At 53.9% G+C, this 18,324-nt stretch overlaps 1 protein-coding gene across 3 annotated transcripts in view; it reads right to left on the bottom strand.

Moving 5' to 3' along the window:
* The window catches only part of ak8 (adenylate kinase 8), a 257,899-nt gene that overhangs the window by 99,743 nt on the left and 139,832 nt on the right, over positions 1-18,324 (bottom strand). For 2 of the 3 annotated variants that reach the window (XM_072488580.1, XM_072488579.1), the window contains exon 9: positions 10,381-10,512. The exons of the other annotated variant lie outside the window; for it this stretch is intronic. In XM_072488580.1, coding sequence (XP_072344681.1) covers positions 10,381-10,512 — 132 coding nt within the window. The remainder of the gene's footprint in view (positions 1-10,380; positions 10,513-18,324) is intronic. 3 annotated transcript variants of the gene reach the window in all.

Here is an 18,324-nt window from a genome sequence, read left to right as displayed (position 1 = left end):
CGGACCCAGGGGGGGCCTTGCCAGGTAGAGGGGGTTTGAGGGGTGTTCCTGGAGGCCTCCCCAAGGTTGGGGGTGAGGGAGGGTCAACGGAGCGTGGAGGGCCTGAAGGCGGGAAGGGGGGGGGGTCGGGTGTCGGGGGGGGGGGGGGGGGTCGGGGGGGGGGGGGGGGGGTCGGGGCTCCACAGAAAATGGCGCCTCGATTTGCAAGGAGCCTTTTCTGCTGGCGCGCTTAGGAAATCCCCCCATGTGCAACCTCAACGGGGAGAAACATTTCAAGGTAAAAACAAAAAGTAAGTGCCATTGGATAGCGGGGAGGGGTTTCTCAGCACTGAAGCCCCTGCATCCTCAGTTGAGGATAACATGACTTTTTTAGTGTCGGTAGGGCTGGTGCACTGCCTTTGGTGCAGTTAGTGAGGAGTGAGGCTGGTGGGTGGTAGGCGTGTGACTAGGCCATGACCAGAATGGCGGATGGTATCCTGTTGCCCCCCCCTTATGCTTGGGTTCTTCTTGAAGGCACTTTATAAGAACGTCCTGAGCGGCTGAGTCTTAATATGTTTTGAGAATCTTTCGTTTACTGACTCCTGAGTGCACAAGGGTGCAGGGTTGGACCAGGTCCTGTGGTTAATAGCTTGTTGCCCCCTTTTGTTCCTTCTTAGCTGGGATGTTATGGTAGGCTGGGAGCATCTTTTTCTCTTCTTTGTCTTGTGGTTAGGGGCTTTTATGGTTGTGTCCAGGTTCTTTTAAATCCTGCGACCCTCTACTCCTGGTAGTTTTCCTTTTTTAAATCCTGACGCGGTTGGTTTGTTGGGAGGTGCTGACCGCACTGACTACAATCCAAACCTATTGTATGAATATTTACTGATCCTCTCTGTATAAATATGTTGAATGATGATTGTTCTGTACTGTGCCTGAGTTTGGGATTTTGTTGCATCTCATGAACATAATCTTCTCAAGGTATAGGAAATCTATCAAGTCCACCAATCAAACCGAGGCATTGCGCGGAGAAGCTGACCTCGACCCCAACAGAACCCATCTTCGAGCAACCAGCGAGGCGAAGGTTAAAACATCTACCCCACCCCTGACTGCAGCTCCGAAAGGTCCAATATGCCAAATATGGCCCCCAGGAACTGGGCTCCAAGTCCATTTGCGAGATCACCGACATGGTGCTGAAGAAAGAGCCCTAAAACGTCCCCAACTTCGGGTAGGACCAGATTTTGTGTGTGTGCTGGCTGGGCCCCTCTCACACCGCTCGTCCTCTCAAACAACCGGCGCATCATTGACCTCGTAAGATGCGCCCGATGTATGACCTTTAATTGTATTAACCCTAATCTCGCACACGAGGTTGAAGTGTTCACCCTCCGCAGCACCTCATACCACAACCCCTCAATTATGCGTGGCTGGGAGAATAAACAAAGTTAAACACTGCAGCACAGTTGAATCATCAGATTAACAACATAACCTCCCAAGAACAGAATTTACAAAAAATGTTTTTATTGGTTTTCACATTTTATGTTACACATTTCAGTTTGTAAATTAAATTACAAGTTGCAGAACTGCGCATAATACAAAGCAAAAGCAACCAAGGAAAAACTAAAATTACCAAAGAGAGAAAAAGAAAACAAAAACAAAGATCATTATATATATTTACATATACTTGGCTCCCCTCCCTTTGATCGATGTGCCTCAATTGTACTCCTCAATGTGGTCCGAGCGTGCATTCACCTTCTTCTTTGCGTTGTGCCTTCTGGTTTTCCATGTGCCCTCGGGCCCATCCCCTGCAGCTTTGTCCCTTGTCCCTCGTGATCTTTTTGTGAGTCTTTGCCCACCTCCCCCCTTCCTCACCCCCCACTCAACCCCCTTCCTTTCCACCCCCCTTTCCTTATCCTTTATGTTCTATGGCTCACTCGTGTGTTCCCCCCCCCCCTTTACTCTACTGGTTGCTGGCTACGAACAGGTCTTGGATCAAGTTCGTGAACGGCTTCCACATCCTGTGGAAGCCCTCTTCTGACCCACTGATGGCAAATTTTATCTTCCCCAGTTAGAGGAGTTCCGGCAGGTCGGACAGCCAGTCTGCAGCTTTGGGTGGTGCAGCCGATCACCAGGCGATCAGGGAGGCAAGGGAAAGGGTGTCAGCCCCCTTCCTGTAAAGAGTTGTGGCTGATCAGAAACCCCAAAGACCTCCACCTTTTGGCATTGCTCCACTATCACTCCCACAACCCTGGACATCGTCTTAAAAAAGATCGTCCATACCCGACCAGTCTGGGACAGGCCCAGAACATGTGAGTGTGATTGGCCGGGTCTGCCTGGCACCAATAACATTTGTCTTCCACCTCCAGGAAGAACCTGCTCATTCGGGTTCTGGTTAGGTGCACTCTGTGCACCACCTTTAGCTACATTAGGCTCAGCCCTGCGCACAAGGAGATGGAGTTCGCCCTGTGTAGTGTTTCGATCCAGAGTCCCCCTATTTACATGCCTAATCCTTCCTCCCATTTTGCCCTTGTCTCATCCAGTGGGGAGCGTACCTTCTCCAACAGCCACCCATACTGGCCTCCACAGTTCCCCTTTCCTAGGTCACCCGCGTCCAACGGTTCCTCAACTAGCGAATGTTGTATCGGGGGTACATCGTTGATTCCCTACGGACAACGTTTGTGACTATATGTGTCTCAGTTCTTCTCCTTTTGGTAGTTGGAACCTCTCTGTGTGTTCCTCCAGGGTCCCTATTCTGCTGTCTGGGTGCATGTCTCTAACCGTCGGTGTCCCCACGTCCTGTTTCCACCTTTTGAAGGTGGTGTCCATTGTTGCGGGCGTAAATCTGTGGTTGTTACAGATGAGAGCCATTGTGGAGATTTTGGTTAGGCCGAAGTGCTGTCTCATTCGATACCACATTCGGAGTGTGATTACCACCACTGTGCTTCTTGAGTACTTGGTCAAAGCGGATGGGAGTGCAGTTGTGACTAGGGTTTGGAGGGATGTCCCTATTGTCATGTGAGAGTACCTTTAAGAAATGGGTGGTTATAAATGGGTGTGTATATAAGTATCTGTAGTGAGAGTACCTTTAAGAAATGGGTGTTTACTACTGCAGTGATGTCAGAGAGTGGGTGGGTGGAGCTGGACTGTCTGTCAGCTTTTTACTTTTGTTTAAGGCTGTTTGCTGCAGGGTGTGTTTTAGTTTTGTTTTCAATGTGGGAGCTGAAGCCAGACAGAGCAGCTGTACTGTTGACCTCTCTGCCATGAAAAGACTATCTCTTGATCATTTGGTGAATTCAGAATTATAAATGTTTTCAGCAGTGACTTTAAGCTGATGTGCTTCTGTTAAAAGATGTTTCTTTTGTAAGTCTTCTGGATGTTAAAAGGAAAGCTTAAAGGATTACTTAGTGTTGTATTCTTTGGGGGTTGTATTTGAATTAATGGTTGCTAAGATGTTCATTGTATGTTTCATCAGAAAGAGTGGTAGTGTACCCCACAGTAGGTCTCTTTTAACTTCCTCCATCAGACTCATCAGGTTCCATTTGTGGATCCGTGTCCAGTTGTGTGTTATTTGGATTCCCAGGTAGCAGAATTTGGTTTGGGCTTGTTTGAATGGTAGTTCCTCCAACTCTGTCCCTCCTGTTCACTGGGAGTATTTCACTTTTGCCCAGGTTGAGTTGCCCAAGAAGGCTCCGAATTACTTTAGGAGCTTCATGATCCTCTCCATGCTGGCTTGAGGGTTCGTGATTGAGAGGAGCAGATCATCCGCATAGAGTGAAACCCTATGCTCTCTGTCCCCTCTCTGGATACCTCTCCAGCCCTTCGCCATTCTGAAGGTGATCGCTAGTGGCTCGATTGCCAGAGCAAATAGCAGCTGGGATAGTGGGCATCCCTGCCTCATGCCTCTGTGCAGCTGGAAGTATATAGAGCTGGCGATGTTAGTCCGTATGCTCACTATGGGAGCGCTGTAGAGTAGTTTCACCCAGAAGGTGAACCCTGGCTCAAGCCCAAACCATTCCAGTACCTCTATGAGGTACTTCCACCCGACTCAGTCGAAGGCTTTTTCTCCGTCCAGGGAGATGATCACTCCTAGTGTTCTCTCCCTGGATGGGGTCATTATCACGTTCATCAGTCACCTGATGTTCAATGTTAGCTGTTCTTGACACAGCCTCTGCAAGCACCTCTGGTACGCAGCTCTCCAGTCGCTTAGCCAGGGTTTTTGCATCTGCATTGAACAGCGAGATAGGCCTGTAAGGACCCAAGCTCAGTCGGGTCTTTGTCCTTCTTGGGTGTCAGCGATATTGAGGCTTGTGCTAGTGTTGGCGCAGTGAGCCCCTTACCAGCGAGTCTGCAGACAACTTCCGCAGGTGTGGGGCCAGTGCTGTCACAAATTGTTTGTAGATCATTGCCCACGTCATTGTCTCTGGCAACTCCCCCTTCTCCAGCACCTCATTAAACGCCCCCAAGAGATGTGGTGCCAGGTCCGTCGCAAACTCCTGATAAAATTCTGCCGGGGAACCATCGGGCCCCGGGTCCTTCCGCGACGTCATACCCCTGATACTGTGCAATACCTCACTCAGCCCTAAAGGCTCCTCAAGCGCCCGCCTCTTCTCTTCCTCCAACTGTGGAAACTCCAGTCAGTCTAAAAACCGGCCCATGTTCCCCTCTTCACCTCCCGGGTCCACCTGTATAGCTACTTAGAATAATCCCTGAAGGCCTCTGACCATCAGTTACATTTTTCCATCGAAGTTACACCTGATTTGGGGTAAAAAGAACAGGAGCCATCCTGTGTGCGACCACTCACACATGGCTGCCACCGGAAGTCCCGGCTTTGTTAAATTCGGTCCGGCGCTTGGCCAGGTCTGCCCCAATATTCCGATACACCCGAATCGAGTATTGAGTGAGCCTCCTGCCTGCAGATCCTTGTTTATCTTGCCGAGTTTAAGATCCTTTCACAGTCTTGGTACCGGTGCATCTTTGCAACGATGGCCTGAGGCTGTTTCCCGGTCTGGGTCTTCGGTCAGAGTGACCTGTAGACTGTGTTTACTGGACTCTTGGGAAAGCTTTCCCTTTGTGGTGATATGCATCACTGTATATACACAAGGGGTTAATGTAAATACACTACAACTAAGTAAACACTAGAGGGAGCACTGGAGATGTCATGACATGCAGACATACAGCTAATGAACACATAGAATAGGACACGACCAATGGGCAGTCAAGACACCCAGAGGTGACACTACCACAAGGGGGCATTACAAAACCCATATAAAAGGACAGGGCACACATGCTCTGTCTCTTTCCACAGGCGACACTTAGAGAGTAGGACAGGGGCAGATCAGAAGCATCACACCCACCACGTGGCTTAGAGCAGACTGGTTAGTTAGGCTGAGTTACTATCGCAAGATTAGCAGGAGAGTCGAACTCATAGAGAACTGTGCTGATGGTTCAATAAATCACATTTAACTTATTTCAAAGTCTGGAGTATCTTTTAGTTAAAGCTGCATTGAGTTGCAGCCTGTATTATCCCAGAGTACATAACACATCACCCTTCCCACCAGATTGCCTAGCATTCGGTCATGTATTCCATCGGGTTCCTGCTCTCGGTTCTCTCTGGTAGGTCCACAATGCTGAGGTTCTGGCAGCGCGACCAATTTTCTTGATCCTCGACCTTCCCCTTTAGTGTCCATTGTGTCACCACTAACCTTGCCATTTCCGTCTCCAGTACGGAAAGCCAATCGCTCTGATCGATGGAGATCTTCTCCAGCTCCAGCTTCCTGAGTCTCCCGGTGACTATCTGCCTTTTTCAGTGTCGCATGCAGGGTGACTACGCCTCTGCTACTGCCACTTTTACCATTGCCGTCATCTCTGTTTTCATGGCATCCTTGAACTCCTGGAGTTCCTGTGTTAGGAGCTCCCTCCATTTGTTCATCGGGGGGGTCCATCCCAATCAGGTGTGGCCGGGACCTCGTTGCCCCACGAGCTTGCCATTGCCTCGGTCCCCCTCCCAAGGCTCTTACTGCCTTTGCTGTCTTTACGGCCCCTGGAGTTGCTACCGCTTGACATGCCTTGTCTTGATGGTGTTGGAGGAGGGTGAGGGATTTTCTCCCGGTTTTAGCGGCCTATTTTTGGGTTGAAAGCGTCTAAAGTTGAGTTTCGAGGAGAGCCACCTTTCGTCCGTCCGCTCAGCACATCCCCGTCACCGGAAGTCAGCCCAAGAACAGAATTTTAAGAAAATCTTGCATTTGTGTGACAGCTTACTATCATATTTCTCAGAAATGTCTCAAAAGTACTTCACTTTTAATTGTTTTACCCCGAATTATGCAACCAAAAGTGGCAGCCTGAATAGACACAGTGCACCATTAAAACAATAGTGTAGAAGTTACTGGGAAAATAACTGAGCTAAATACGTGTGTCATTATTATTGTCATTAAGACACAGCAACCTCACTTCACTGTTAATCTTGCAAAAACCAAAACTTGTCCTTGAATTTCTTTGTTCTTGAAATAGTGCCACCGAGATCTATACCATCCATCTAAACCAGCAGAGAGGATTCCTGTTATGTTTTTCAAACTGACATGGAGATTGATGATGTGCATGTTAAGTAACTGCACTATGCCCAACTTTCATCTGGATGACTCAGTTATTTTCCCCAAGAATGTTTGATGACATACGGTTGTTGGTTGCAAATAGAATCTGTTATGAATCATTTGCATACCTCAGCAGCAATGAACAACAAACTGTCCTCCATTTTGGATCTCATTGGCCTTTGCCACAATTTTGTGCCTGCGTTCACCACAAGTGCCAGCAGCAATGTGGGTGAAAAACCCTATGCCCAGGAACGTCGGGAACCTCATTTCAATAAATTTTAATATAATTAGCGGGCTTCCCCACTATATCATCCCCCTCGCATTTGGCATTCCCACGTCGACGAGGTTTACAACTCCTTCACAAAAACAGGAACCAGGCAAAAGGGAATGAGGTAAGTATAGACTCTGGGGGAGAGAGGGAAGCCTGGGCAGTACCCTGGCACTTTCTCCAGCATTGAGCCAGGGGGTGCTCTGGGAAGCTCCATTGGGTATGTTACCCAAATCGGTTGGGGGAGGGGATTGCCCTTGTGCATGTGGTGGGGGCTTACCTTGTGTGTGTGGGGGGAGGGTCTTCCTATGTCCTTAGGTAGGGGGCGGTCTCCATGTCCTTGTGCGTGGGTTGCTGTGTTTTATGTTGGAGATTGGGGTGCCCTTTACAAACAGCGCCCTGATCTCGGGATTCCCAGCCGTTGGCTTTTTCCGACGACGCCCCACCAGCGTGACAGGCCGAGCCACGCCTCCAGATTTTTTCTGCAGTGTGCTGGATTATCTGGGGAGAAAACCCAGTTGTGCAGCCTGCGAGATGCATGCCAGCTTTCTGGCCTCAGCCAGTACTCTGCAGAGAATGGAAAATTCCACCCCTTGTCTCCAGCATTGCACATTTAGCGAACCAACTAGCAGTCCGCTGAAACACAGTTCTGCCGTAAGATACACAAAAGCAAAATGTGCTCAGCCTCAGAAAGTTTTTTTCCCCCCTTGGGTGTAATCACCTCATAATTTAACTAAGAGCTGAGCTTGACTGCACTCAGCAGTACCTGCGGAATGGGCCATTTGCCCTCCGCGTGGAAAAAGGCACTTATCGCAAGAAAAGAAAAACAATGCTTCTTGGCCTTTTGGCTAAGGTCAAGCATAGGATCAAGCGTGAGATCTAGCGTAATGTCTGTGCTCGTCAGCTCGGATCTAGTATGTATCTTATGCGGGGACCATGAATTGGATTAAATATGAATTTGAATTGTTTTTTGGAGCAAGCAAGGAGGTGGATTTGGGTTGCCCTGCCCACTCTGTGCATTGGCTTTGTAACACTGAGAAAGGAATGGAATTTAAAAAGAAGAAAAACAATGTGTGGTAAACCACGGTATTGCATTGTATTGTATTGTGTTGTGCATGCCTGAGCTTGTCCCGGCTGGCTCCTCCAGTGGCTCCTCCCCTCGGGCTCATGTACAAAGGTGGCAAGTCTCCGCCTCTGACGCAGTTTGGGTCAGAGGCCAGGAGGCTTGCTGTTTAGTGGATTAAATTGCTACACCTTCAATAAGCACACGACGAGTGATGAATGTTTATGCGGACAAGGCCCGTCCACTGATCAAATCCACCGTTTTTCCCCCGACGGCTGAGGCCCGCTTGGCCTTCAACCGCATCAAGGCAGATATTGCCAAAGCCGCGATGCACGCTGTGGATGAGTCCATCCCATTCCAAGTGGAGAGCGATACGTCTGACTTTGCTCTGGCTCAACCAGGCGGGCAGGCCCATGGCTTTCTTCACCCGCACCCTCCATGCCTCCGAAATTCGACACTCCTCCGTCGAAAAGGAAGCCCAAGCCATTGTAGAAGCTTTGCGACATTGGAGGCATTACCTGGCCGGCAGGCGATTCACTCTCCTCACTGACCAACAGTCGGTTGCTTTCATGTTCAATAATACACAGCGGGGCAAGATCAAGAATGACAAGATTCTGAGGTGGAGGATCGAGCTCTCCACCTACAGCTATGAAATCTTGTATCGGCCCGGGAAGCTCAATGAGTCCCCAGATGCCCTATCCCGCGGTATATGTGCCAGAGCACAGGTAGACCGACTCCGGGCCCTCCACATTGACCTCTGTCACCCTGGGGTCACCCGTTTTTTTCACTTCATCAACGCTCGCCTTACTCCATCGAGGAGGTCAGGACCGTGACCAGGGACTGCCAGGTCTGCGTGGAGTGCAAACCAGAACTTCTATCGGCCAGACAGAGCACACCTGGTAAAGGGCTCTCGCCCATTTGAGCACCTCAGTATCGATTTCAAAGGGCCCCTCCTCTCCACTGATTGTAACGTGTACTTCCTCGTTGGCGAGTACTCAAGATTCCCTTTTGCCATCCCGTGCCCTGACATGACCTCTGCCTCCGTCATCAAGGCCCTGCGCGGTCTTTTCACTCTGTTCGGGTTCCCCACCTACATCCACAGTGATCGGGGATCCTCCTTCATGAGCGACAAGTTGCATCAGTTCCTGCTCAGCAAGGGCATCGCCTCCAGCAGAATGACCAGCCTCAACAACCCCCGGGGAAAGGGACAGGTGGACAGGGAGAACGCGATGGTCTGGAAGGCCGTCCTCCTGGCCCTACGGTCTAGATGTCTCCCAGTTTCCAGTTGGCAGGTGGTCCTCTACGACGCGCTCCACTCCATCCAGTTGCTCCTGTGTACAGCCACCAACGAGACTCCTCACGAGCGTATGTTTGCTTTCCCCAGGAAGTCCACCTCCGGGGTCTCGCTCCCGTACTGGCCCGTCCCAGGGCCCGTCCTTCTCCGGAAGCATGCGAGGAGCCATAAAACCGACCCCCTCATTGAGAAGGTCCTGTTCCTCCATGCAAACCCACAATATGCCTACGTGGCACACCAGGACGGGCGGCAGGACGCGGTCTCCCTTCGGGATTTGGCACCTGCAGGTTCCCCAGCAACCACCACCACCACCCCCGACCCTACATCGTCTTCCACCACCCCTGCCCAGCTTCCTCACGAACTAGCACCCGCAGGTCCACCGGCGAAAATCACCACCACCTCCGCCCATACACCGCAGCCCCCTTCACCGACTCAACATCTGGGTGAAGAAGAAGACAACACGCTTCCGGACGCGCAGGTCTCGACACCGGTGCCCACACCACAGCCGGGACTGAGGCGATCACGGCGGAAGGTCAAGGCCCCCGACAGACTTGACCTTTAAGATCATTTCACCCTCGCCGGACTCCTTTTTAAACAGGGGGTGAATGTGGTAAACCACGGTATTGCATTGTGTTGTGTTGCACATGCCTGGGCTTGTCCAGGCTGGCTCCGCCTGTGGCTCCTTCCCTTGGGCACAGAGGCCAGGAGGCTTGCTGTTTAGCGTATTAAAGCCTCAGTTACATTCATCACTCGTTTTGTGCTTATTGAAGGCATGAAACCACAAAAACATACGGTTCAACAATTTGAATGGAGAATCATTGACAGTAAAAACAGGAAATGTTAACAACAAGAAGCCAGCATGCATCCAAAAACAGCCCAGTTATGCCATTTTGGTTGCATCATCGCATAAAATTACGTGAGCCTGATTTTGCTAAATAGTTCCACTGACATTCCAGTGGACAGAAATATGAAAAGGTTTATTTACAACAAGGCACTTAAAATCAAACATGGAAATACAGACCTGGCAGCCATTTTTTTGTGTTGTTATGTTTGGTGCCTCCGGAGGCAATGCTGTAATGGAAGCAGGCCGTAATAGCCACATACTTACTGCCAGATGTAAAATTTCAAATGTGCGTCTGTTATACAGCAGAATGTACAAGTCAATAAAGACAAAAAGTCCAACTGAGTTAGTGCTCACCGTTAACAATCCTGTATTTTTCAGCAATCAGTGCTGCCAGCAGGCTCCTGCCACTGCCAGGGGCACCATGGAGAATGATTCTTGGTGTATAGGGGGCGTTGGATCGATGTCGGCTTTGGACATGGCTCATAACTGTGTAGAGTGGAAATGTTTTTTAAAAATCAGCAGAGACCCTGAACACTAATAATACTTAGAGACAAACAAACCATACAATACGAATGCTGTTAAGCCCCATTTGCAGGGGATTCCTTCCCCCCTGTGGTAGTCACCACTGTTGTATATATCACATACAAGATGTAATACGGTGAGGCTCCTCTACTACAGGTATGGGGGTAGGTCCCTGCCTGCTGGCTCCGCCCAGTAGGCAGAGTATGAATGTGTGTGCTCACCGAGCTGCGGCCATTTCGGCAGCAGCTGCAGGAGGCTACACATCTCTGCTTAATAAAGCCTCGATTATGCTCTACTTTCATCTTGTCGTAATTGTTAGTGCATCAATTTATAAAGGGAGATTTTACAGCGATGGACCTCCGCATCAAGCCGGATCGCCTTCAGCTGCACCCTCAAGCAGACAACACCAAGTCGACCTTCGCACATTGGCTAGCTTGCTTTGAAGCCTACATCGGATCTGCGACAGAACCACCCTCAGAGGCACAGAAGCTCCAGATCCTGTATATGCGGCTGAGCTCCGATATCTTTCCCCTCATCCGGCTGAGGCCATGGCGCTACTGAAAGAAAATTACAGTCAGCAGACCAACAAGCTCTACGCCAGGCACCTCCTGTCCACGCGGCATCAACTCCCCGGTGACACTGTGGAAGATTTCTGGCGTGCCCTGCATGCCCTGGCGAAGGACTGCGATTGCCAGGCCGTTTCGGCCGTTAAACGTTCCAAACTCCTAATTAGGGATGTTTTCTTTACGGGCATAGGGTCGGCGTACGTCCGCCAGCGCCTCTTAGAAGGGGCTACCCTCGACCTCGCGGCGACCAAGAAACTCGCGATCTCACTAACGGTTGCCTCCCGTAATGTACAAGCGTACATCCCGATCGCAAGGCGCACCCCTCCTGGACATCATGGACCCCACCAGCGAACACCCCATCGTGGACCCCACCAGCAACCGCCCCCAGCCAACCCCAAGCCTGCGCCGCGCGGCAGCCAGCTAACTCCATGGGACCCAAGTGCTACTTCTGCGGACAGACAAAGCACCCCCGGCAGCGCTGCCCGGTGCGGAGCGCAATCTGCAAGGCCTGCGGGAAGAAAGGACATTTCGCTGCTGTGTGCCAGGCCCGCTCGATCGCTGCTGTAACCTGTACCCCCCACTCGACCCGTGGACCCGTGCCCCCGCAACCCACGTGCAGACCGTGGACGCTGCCATCTTCCTCGCCTCAGACCATATGTGGTCCGTGTGCGCCGCCATCTTGTTTGCCTCAGGACACGTGCGGCATGCGGGCGCCGCCATCTTCCCCCCATCAGGCCTTGTGCGGCCCATGGGCGCCGCCATCTTCCCCGCCTCAGGACCCCTGCTCGTTGGGCACCTCTTCGGGCCGCTCATCGCCTGCCAACCAGCCAGGGGCCTTCCAACACCAGCTACAGCTCACCTCCATCACCTCCGCACAACCTCGCAACCGCGTCGACGACGGTAAAGATCGATGGGCACAAGACCTCATGCTTTCTTGACTCCGGGAGCACAGAGAGCTTCATCCAACCCGATACAGTAAGGCGCTGCTCCCTCGCGGTACACCCCATTAACCAGAGAATCTCTCTGGCCTCCGGATCCCACTCCGTGGAGATCCGGGGGTACTGCACCGCCACCCTCACCATCCAGGGCGTAGAGTTCAGCGACTTCCGGCTTTACGTCCTCCCCAACCTCTGCGCTGCCTTGCTACTCGGCCTGGACTTCCAGTGCAACCTCCAAAGTCTAACCCTGAAATTCGGCGGGCCCCTACCACCCCTTACTGTATGCGGTCTCATGACCCTTAAGGTCGACCCGCCTTCTCTGTTTGCAAACCTCACCCCGGATTGCAAACCCGTCGCCACCAGGAGCAGACGGTACAGTGCCCAGGACAGGACCTTCATCAGGGACCTTCACCTAGGTCCAGCGGCTGCTGCGGGAAGGCATTATCGAGGCCAGCAACAGCCCCTGGAGAGCCCAAGTGGTAGTTGTGAAAACTGGGGAGAAAAACAGGATGGTCATTGACTACAGTCAGACTATCAATCGGTACACGCAGCTTGACGCGTACCCCCTCCCACGCATATCTGATATGATCAATCAGATTGCACAGTACCGGGTATTCTCGACAGTGGACCTGAAATCTGCCTACCACCAGCTCCCCATTCGCAAGGCGGACCGCCCGTACACCGCGTTTGAAGCGGATGGCCGCCTTTACCACTTCCTTAGGCTTCCCTTCGCTGTCACTAATGGGGTCTCGGTCTTCCAACGGGAGATGGACCGAATGGTTGACCGGTACGGACTGCGGGCCACCTTCCCGTACCTGGATAACGTCACCACCTGCGGCCACGACGCTAACCTTTCCAAATTCCTCCACACCGCCAAACTCCTCAACCTAACGTACAACAAGGACAAGTACGTGTTCAGCACCAACCGCTTAACCATCCTCAGCAATGTGGTGCAAATCTAGGGCCCGACCCCGATCTCATGGAACTACCTCTCCCCCACTGCCCCAAGGCCCTCAAACGATGCCTGGGGTTCTTCTCATACTACGCCCAGTGGGTCCCTAACTGTGCGGACAAAGCCCGCCCAGTCATTCACTCCACCATTTTCCCCCTGACGGCCGAGGCTCAGCAGGCCTTCAACCGTATCAAGGCCGACATCGCCAAGGCCGTGATGCATGCGTCAACGAGACGCTCCCCTTCCAAGTCGAGAGCGATGCATCAGACGTCGCTCTGGTCGCCACCCTCAACCAGGCAGGCAGGCCCGTGGCATTCTTTTCACGCACCCTCCATGCCTCCGAAATTCGGCACTCCTCCGTCGAGAAGGAGGCCCAAGCCATCATAGAAGCTGTGCGGCATTGGAGGCATTACCTGGCTGGCAGCAGATTCACTCTCCTCACTGACCAACGGTCGGTTGCTTTCATGTTCAATAACACACAGCGGGCCAAGATCAAAAATAATAAAATCTTGAGGTGGAGGATCGAGCTCGCCACCTACAATTACGAGATTTTGTATCGCCCTGGTAAGCTCAACGAGCCCCCGATGCCCTATCCCGAGGTACATGTGCCAGCGCACATGTGGACCGACTCCGGACCATACACGACGCTCTCTGTCACCCAGGGGTCACCCGGTTCCTTCACTTCATAAAGGCTCGCAATCTGCCCTACTCCATTGAGGTCAGGGCTATCACCAGAGACTGCCAGGTCTGCGCGAAGTGCAAACCGCACTTCTACAGGCCAGACCTCGCGCATCTAGTGAAGGCCTCCAGCCCCTTTGAATGCCTCAGCATGGATTTCAAAGGGCCCCTCCCCTCCACCGACCGAAACACGTACTTCCTTAACGTGGTCGACGAATACTCCAGATTCCCCTTCGCCGTCCCATGCCCCGATATGACGTCTGCCACCGCCATCAATGCACTCAACACCATCTCCGCCCTGTTCGGTTTCCCCGCCTACATCCACAGCGACCGGGGATCCTCCTTCATGAGTGATGAGCTGCGTCAGTACCTGCTCAGCAAGGGCATCGCCTCGAGCAGGATGACCATCTACAACCCCGGGGAAATGGGCAGGTGGAGCGGGAGATGCTGGCCCTACGGTCCAAAAATCTCCCAGTCTCCCGCTGGCAGGAGGTCCTCCCAGATGCCCTTCACTCCATCCGATCGCTACTTTGCACGGCGATTAATGCACCCCCCCCCCATGAATGTCTCCTTGCCTTCCCCAGGAAGTCAACCGCCGGGGTTTCGCTCCCAATGTGGCTGGCAGCTCCAGGACCTTTCCTCCTCCGCAAGCACTTGAGGCTCCACAAGGCGGACCCGTTGGTCCAGAGGGTACAGCTACTCCGTGCAAACCCGCAGTACACCTACGTGGCGTACCCCGACGGCCGCCAAGACACAGTCTCCCTCAGGGACCTGGCACCAGCTGGGTCCCCAACCCCCCCTGCCCTGGCGCCACCTTTCCTCCCCCCAGTGCACCTCACCACAGCCCCCGCTCCAGGACGATCCGTCCTCTCCTTGGTCCCACCCGGGGATGAAGATGAGGTCTTAGAGTCACCAGCGACCGAGCCGACGCCTGCATCGCCACCGGGACGGCGGCGCTCACAACGGAGGATCAAGGCACCCGATCGGCTGAATTTGTGAACTTTCCCCAAAATGTTAACCTTAAAATGCATGTCAATAGTTTTCCACCACCCCCGCTGGACTCTTTTTTTAATAGCGGGTGAATGTGGTAGTCACCACTGTTGTATATATCAAATACAAGATGTATTACGGTAAGGCTCCTGTACTACAGGTACGAGGGTAGATCTCTGTCTGTTGGCTCCGCCCAGTAGGCGGAGTATAAATGCGTGTGCTCACCGAGCTGCGGCCATTTCGGTAGCAGCTGCAGGAGGCTACACATCTCTGCTTAATAAAACCTCGATTACACTCTACTCTTCTCTCGTCGTAATTGATAGTGCATCACCCCCCTCCCCCCACTCGCTCCATTTGTTTTAATTAACTGCAGAGTAATTAGATGTAATGAATCCCTGCTGACTTTCTTTCCTAGTTGCAAACGTGTATATGGCCTGCAATGCATAAATAGTTGTCCCAAGCTTTAAAGAAATCAGAATAAGGGAAATTTGAATTTTAAACACATTTTTCAATTGATTTAATTGTACAAAATACAAACATTTATCTCGACAGATCAACACACTTTTAAAAATAATAATTACACAATAAAATTAAAGCAATTACTGCATAGATTTTAAAGGAACTAATATTTAAAGTTGTTTCTGAAAAAATTTGCTTGAAATCTAATTAAAAATCAAAAGCCCTTACTGTTTATTGTTTGTGTTTTCTGGTCCTTCATGTATGAGACAATCCAGATCACAGAATATTTTAAAACCCAAGGGTGCAGTCAGTTAAACTAATCGTAGCACACGGCAAAATTCATATATTCCGGTTTGATAATGCCACACATGTGAAACTATCCTGCATAGACGATGAGTTTACATAGATGACACATTCATATTGTTCCATTTACGGCTGCAAATTACTACAATCATTTATGCTGAAAAACAGGACTGAAATCAATGGAATGCAACATCAAATTTTCATGCTTTTGTTCAGCAGGATTCCTCTACTTGTGAATGGGAAGATAAAGCTTGGCACTGCAGTAATATGATGGGCGTCATTCTCCGACCCCTCAGAGGGTCGGAGAATGGCAGTTGGCCGCCGTGAATCCCGCCCCCGCCAGTTGCCGAAGTCTCCGAAGGGAGAAAGGTCGGCGGGGCGTTAATGTCGCCGCTGCCGTCGGAGAATGTCACGGGTCTGCGCAAGGCAGCCGATTTTCGGCCTGCCGATATGCTCCCTTCCGGATGGGCCGAAGTCCCGTCGACGTGATGACCGTTCACGTCGACGTAAATTAAACCTCCTTTTCATCGGCGTGACCCTGTGCTCCAGGGTCACGCCGACCAGCGTGGAGGTGAGTGACGGCCTAGGGGGTTGGCTCTGGGCAGGCGATGGCGTGGCCGCAGTCTGAATGCTTGAGGAGAGGTGTGTCTCAGGTTGTGTGTGTGTGTGTGCGGCGGGGGGGGGGGGGGGGGGGGGGGGTGGTTAGAGTAGGCTGGGCTCTTGGGGAGTGCCGGGAGGGGGTCAGTGCCGGGGTGGAGGTTGGGGGGGGGTCCGTGCCGGGGTGGAGGTTCGGAGGGTTCCGTGCCGGGGAGGGGGATGGGGGGTCCGTGCCGGGGAGGGGGATGGGGGGTCCGTGCCGGGGAGGGGGATGGGGGGTCCGTGCCAGGGTGGAGGTTGGGGGGGGGGGGGTCCGTGCCGGGGTGGAGGTTCGGAGGGTTCCGTGCCGGGGAGGGGGATGGGGGGTCCGTGCCAGGGTGGAGGTTGGGGGGGGGGTCCGTGCCGGGGAGGGGGATGGGGGGTCCGTGCCAGGGTGGAGGTTGGGGGGGGGGGGGTCCGTGCCGGGGTGGAGGTTGGGGGGGGTCCGTGCCGGGGTGGAGGTTGGGGGGTACGTGCCGGGGTGGAGGTTGGGGGGGGGTCCGTGCCGGGGAGGGGGATGGGGGGGGGGGTCCGTGCCGGGGTGGAGGTTGGGGGGGGTCCGTGCCGGGGAGGGGAATGGGGGGTCCGTGCCGGGGTGGAGGTTGGGGGGGGGTCCGTGCTGGGGTGGAGGTTGGGGTGTCCGTGCCGGGGTGGAGGTTGGGGTGGGGTCCGTGCCGGGGAGGGGGATGGGGGATCCGTGCTGGTGTGGAGGTTGGGGGGGGGGGGTCCGTGCCGGGGAGGGGGATGGGGGGTCTGTGCCGGGGTGGAGGTTGGGGGGGGTCCGTGCCGGGGAGGGGGATGGGGGGTCCGTGCCGGGGTGGAGGTTGGGGGGGGGTCCGTGCCGGGGAAGGGGATGGGGGGTCCGTGCCGGGGAGGGGGGGTCCGTGCCGGGGTGGAGGTTGGGGGGGGGGGGGTCCGTGCCGGGGAGGGGGATCCGTGCCGGGGTGGAGGTTGGGGGGGGTCCGTGCCGGGGAGGGGGATGGGGGGTCCGTGCCGGGGTGGAGGTTGGGGGGGGGTCCGTGCCGGGTGGAGTTTGGGGGGGGTCCGTGCCGGGGAGGGGGATGGGGGGTCCGTGCCGAGGAGGGGGATGCGAGGGCAAGTGAGTTGGTCCACCTGGCCAGGTGCCAGCCTCCAACAGTTGGACCCATGCGGTCCATGCCACCTGGCTGGGGGGAGGAGGGGATATGGGCAATGATGACATGTCGTCGTTCCCCTCCCCCCCACCAGGCCGTCATGTTTTCCGATCATCCAGCGATGTTGGCCGCCGTGGCGGCAGCCGCTCATGTCTATGTTGCCCTGGATGAGGAGGAGGAGGAGGAGGAGGAGGAGTGTGCCAGAGAGGCGGCGCAGGCTGCCGCAGAGGGACAGGCGGCAGCCGCCCAGGCTGGAGGGACACCTGACCGACAGGACGAGGAGGGGGAGGAGGACGTCGCGGCCCCACGGCAACGGAGGCACCCGAGGGCGCCCCGTGTGTACCGGCCCCGGCAGTCATACCAGGACCTCACGGACCGGGAATGCAGGAGGAGACTCCGGATGAGGCGGGAAACCGTGGCACCCATCTGCCACCTGCTGGCACACCTGTCACCGCGTGGCACTGGCGGGGGAAACCCTCTCCCCGTGTCCGTCAAGGTTACGGTGGCCCTGAACTTTTATGCAACGGGGTCATTCCAGGCACCGAGTGGGGACCTGTCCGGCATATCGCAGACATCGGTGCATCGGTGCATCCGGGCAGTGACAGATGCCCTATATGCCATGGCGCACCGCTACATCCGCTTCCCCGTGGACCTGGCCAGCCAAGATGCCCGGGCCGTGGGCTTCTCTGCCGTGGCCGGGTTCCCCATGGTCCAGGGCGCGATCGATGGGATGCACGTCGCCGTGCGGCCACCTGCAGATAACAGGGCCGTGTTCACCAATAGGAAGGGGACCTATTCGATGAACATACAGGTGGTCTGCGACCACCGCATGATGATACTGAACGTCTGCGCCCGTTACCCAGGCAGTGTACACGACTCATACGTGTTGTCGTGGTCATCCATCGCCGGCATGTACGAGGGACGCTATCCCCGGCTGAGGGGCTGGTTGCTGGGCGACAGGGGCTACCCATTGCGATCGTGGCTGATGACGCCTATACGGAGGCCACGCAATGAGGCGGAGAACCGCTACAATGATGCCCATGTAGCGACAAGGGGAGTGATAGAGAGGTGCTTTGGCGTGCTGAAGATGCGTTTCAGGTGCCTGGACCCCTCCAGTATCG

The sequence above is a fragment of the Scyliorhinus torazame genome, chromosome 22, assembly GCF_047496885.1.
Source record: "Scyliorhinus torazame isolate Kashiwa2021f chromosome 22, sScyTor2.1, whole genome shotgun sequence".
Classification (NCBI taxonomy): Eukaryota; Metazoa; Chordata; class Chondrichthyes; order Carcharhiniformes; family Scyliorhinidae; genus Scyliorhinus; species Scyliorhinus torazame.
Note: the sequence above shows the minus strand (reverse complement) of the source record. Positions and strands in the feature narration are given on the sequence as shown.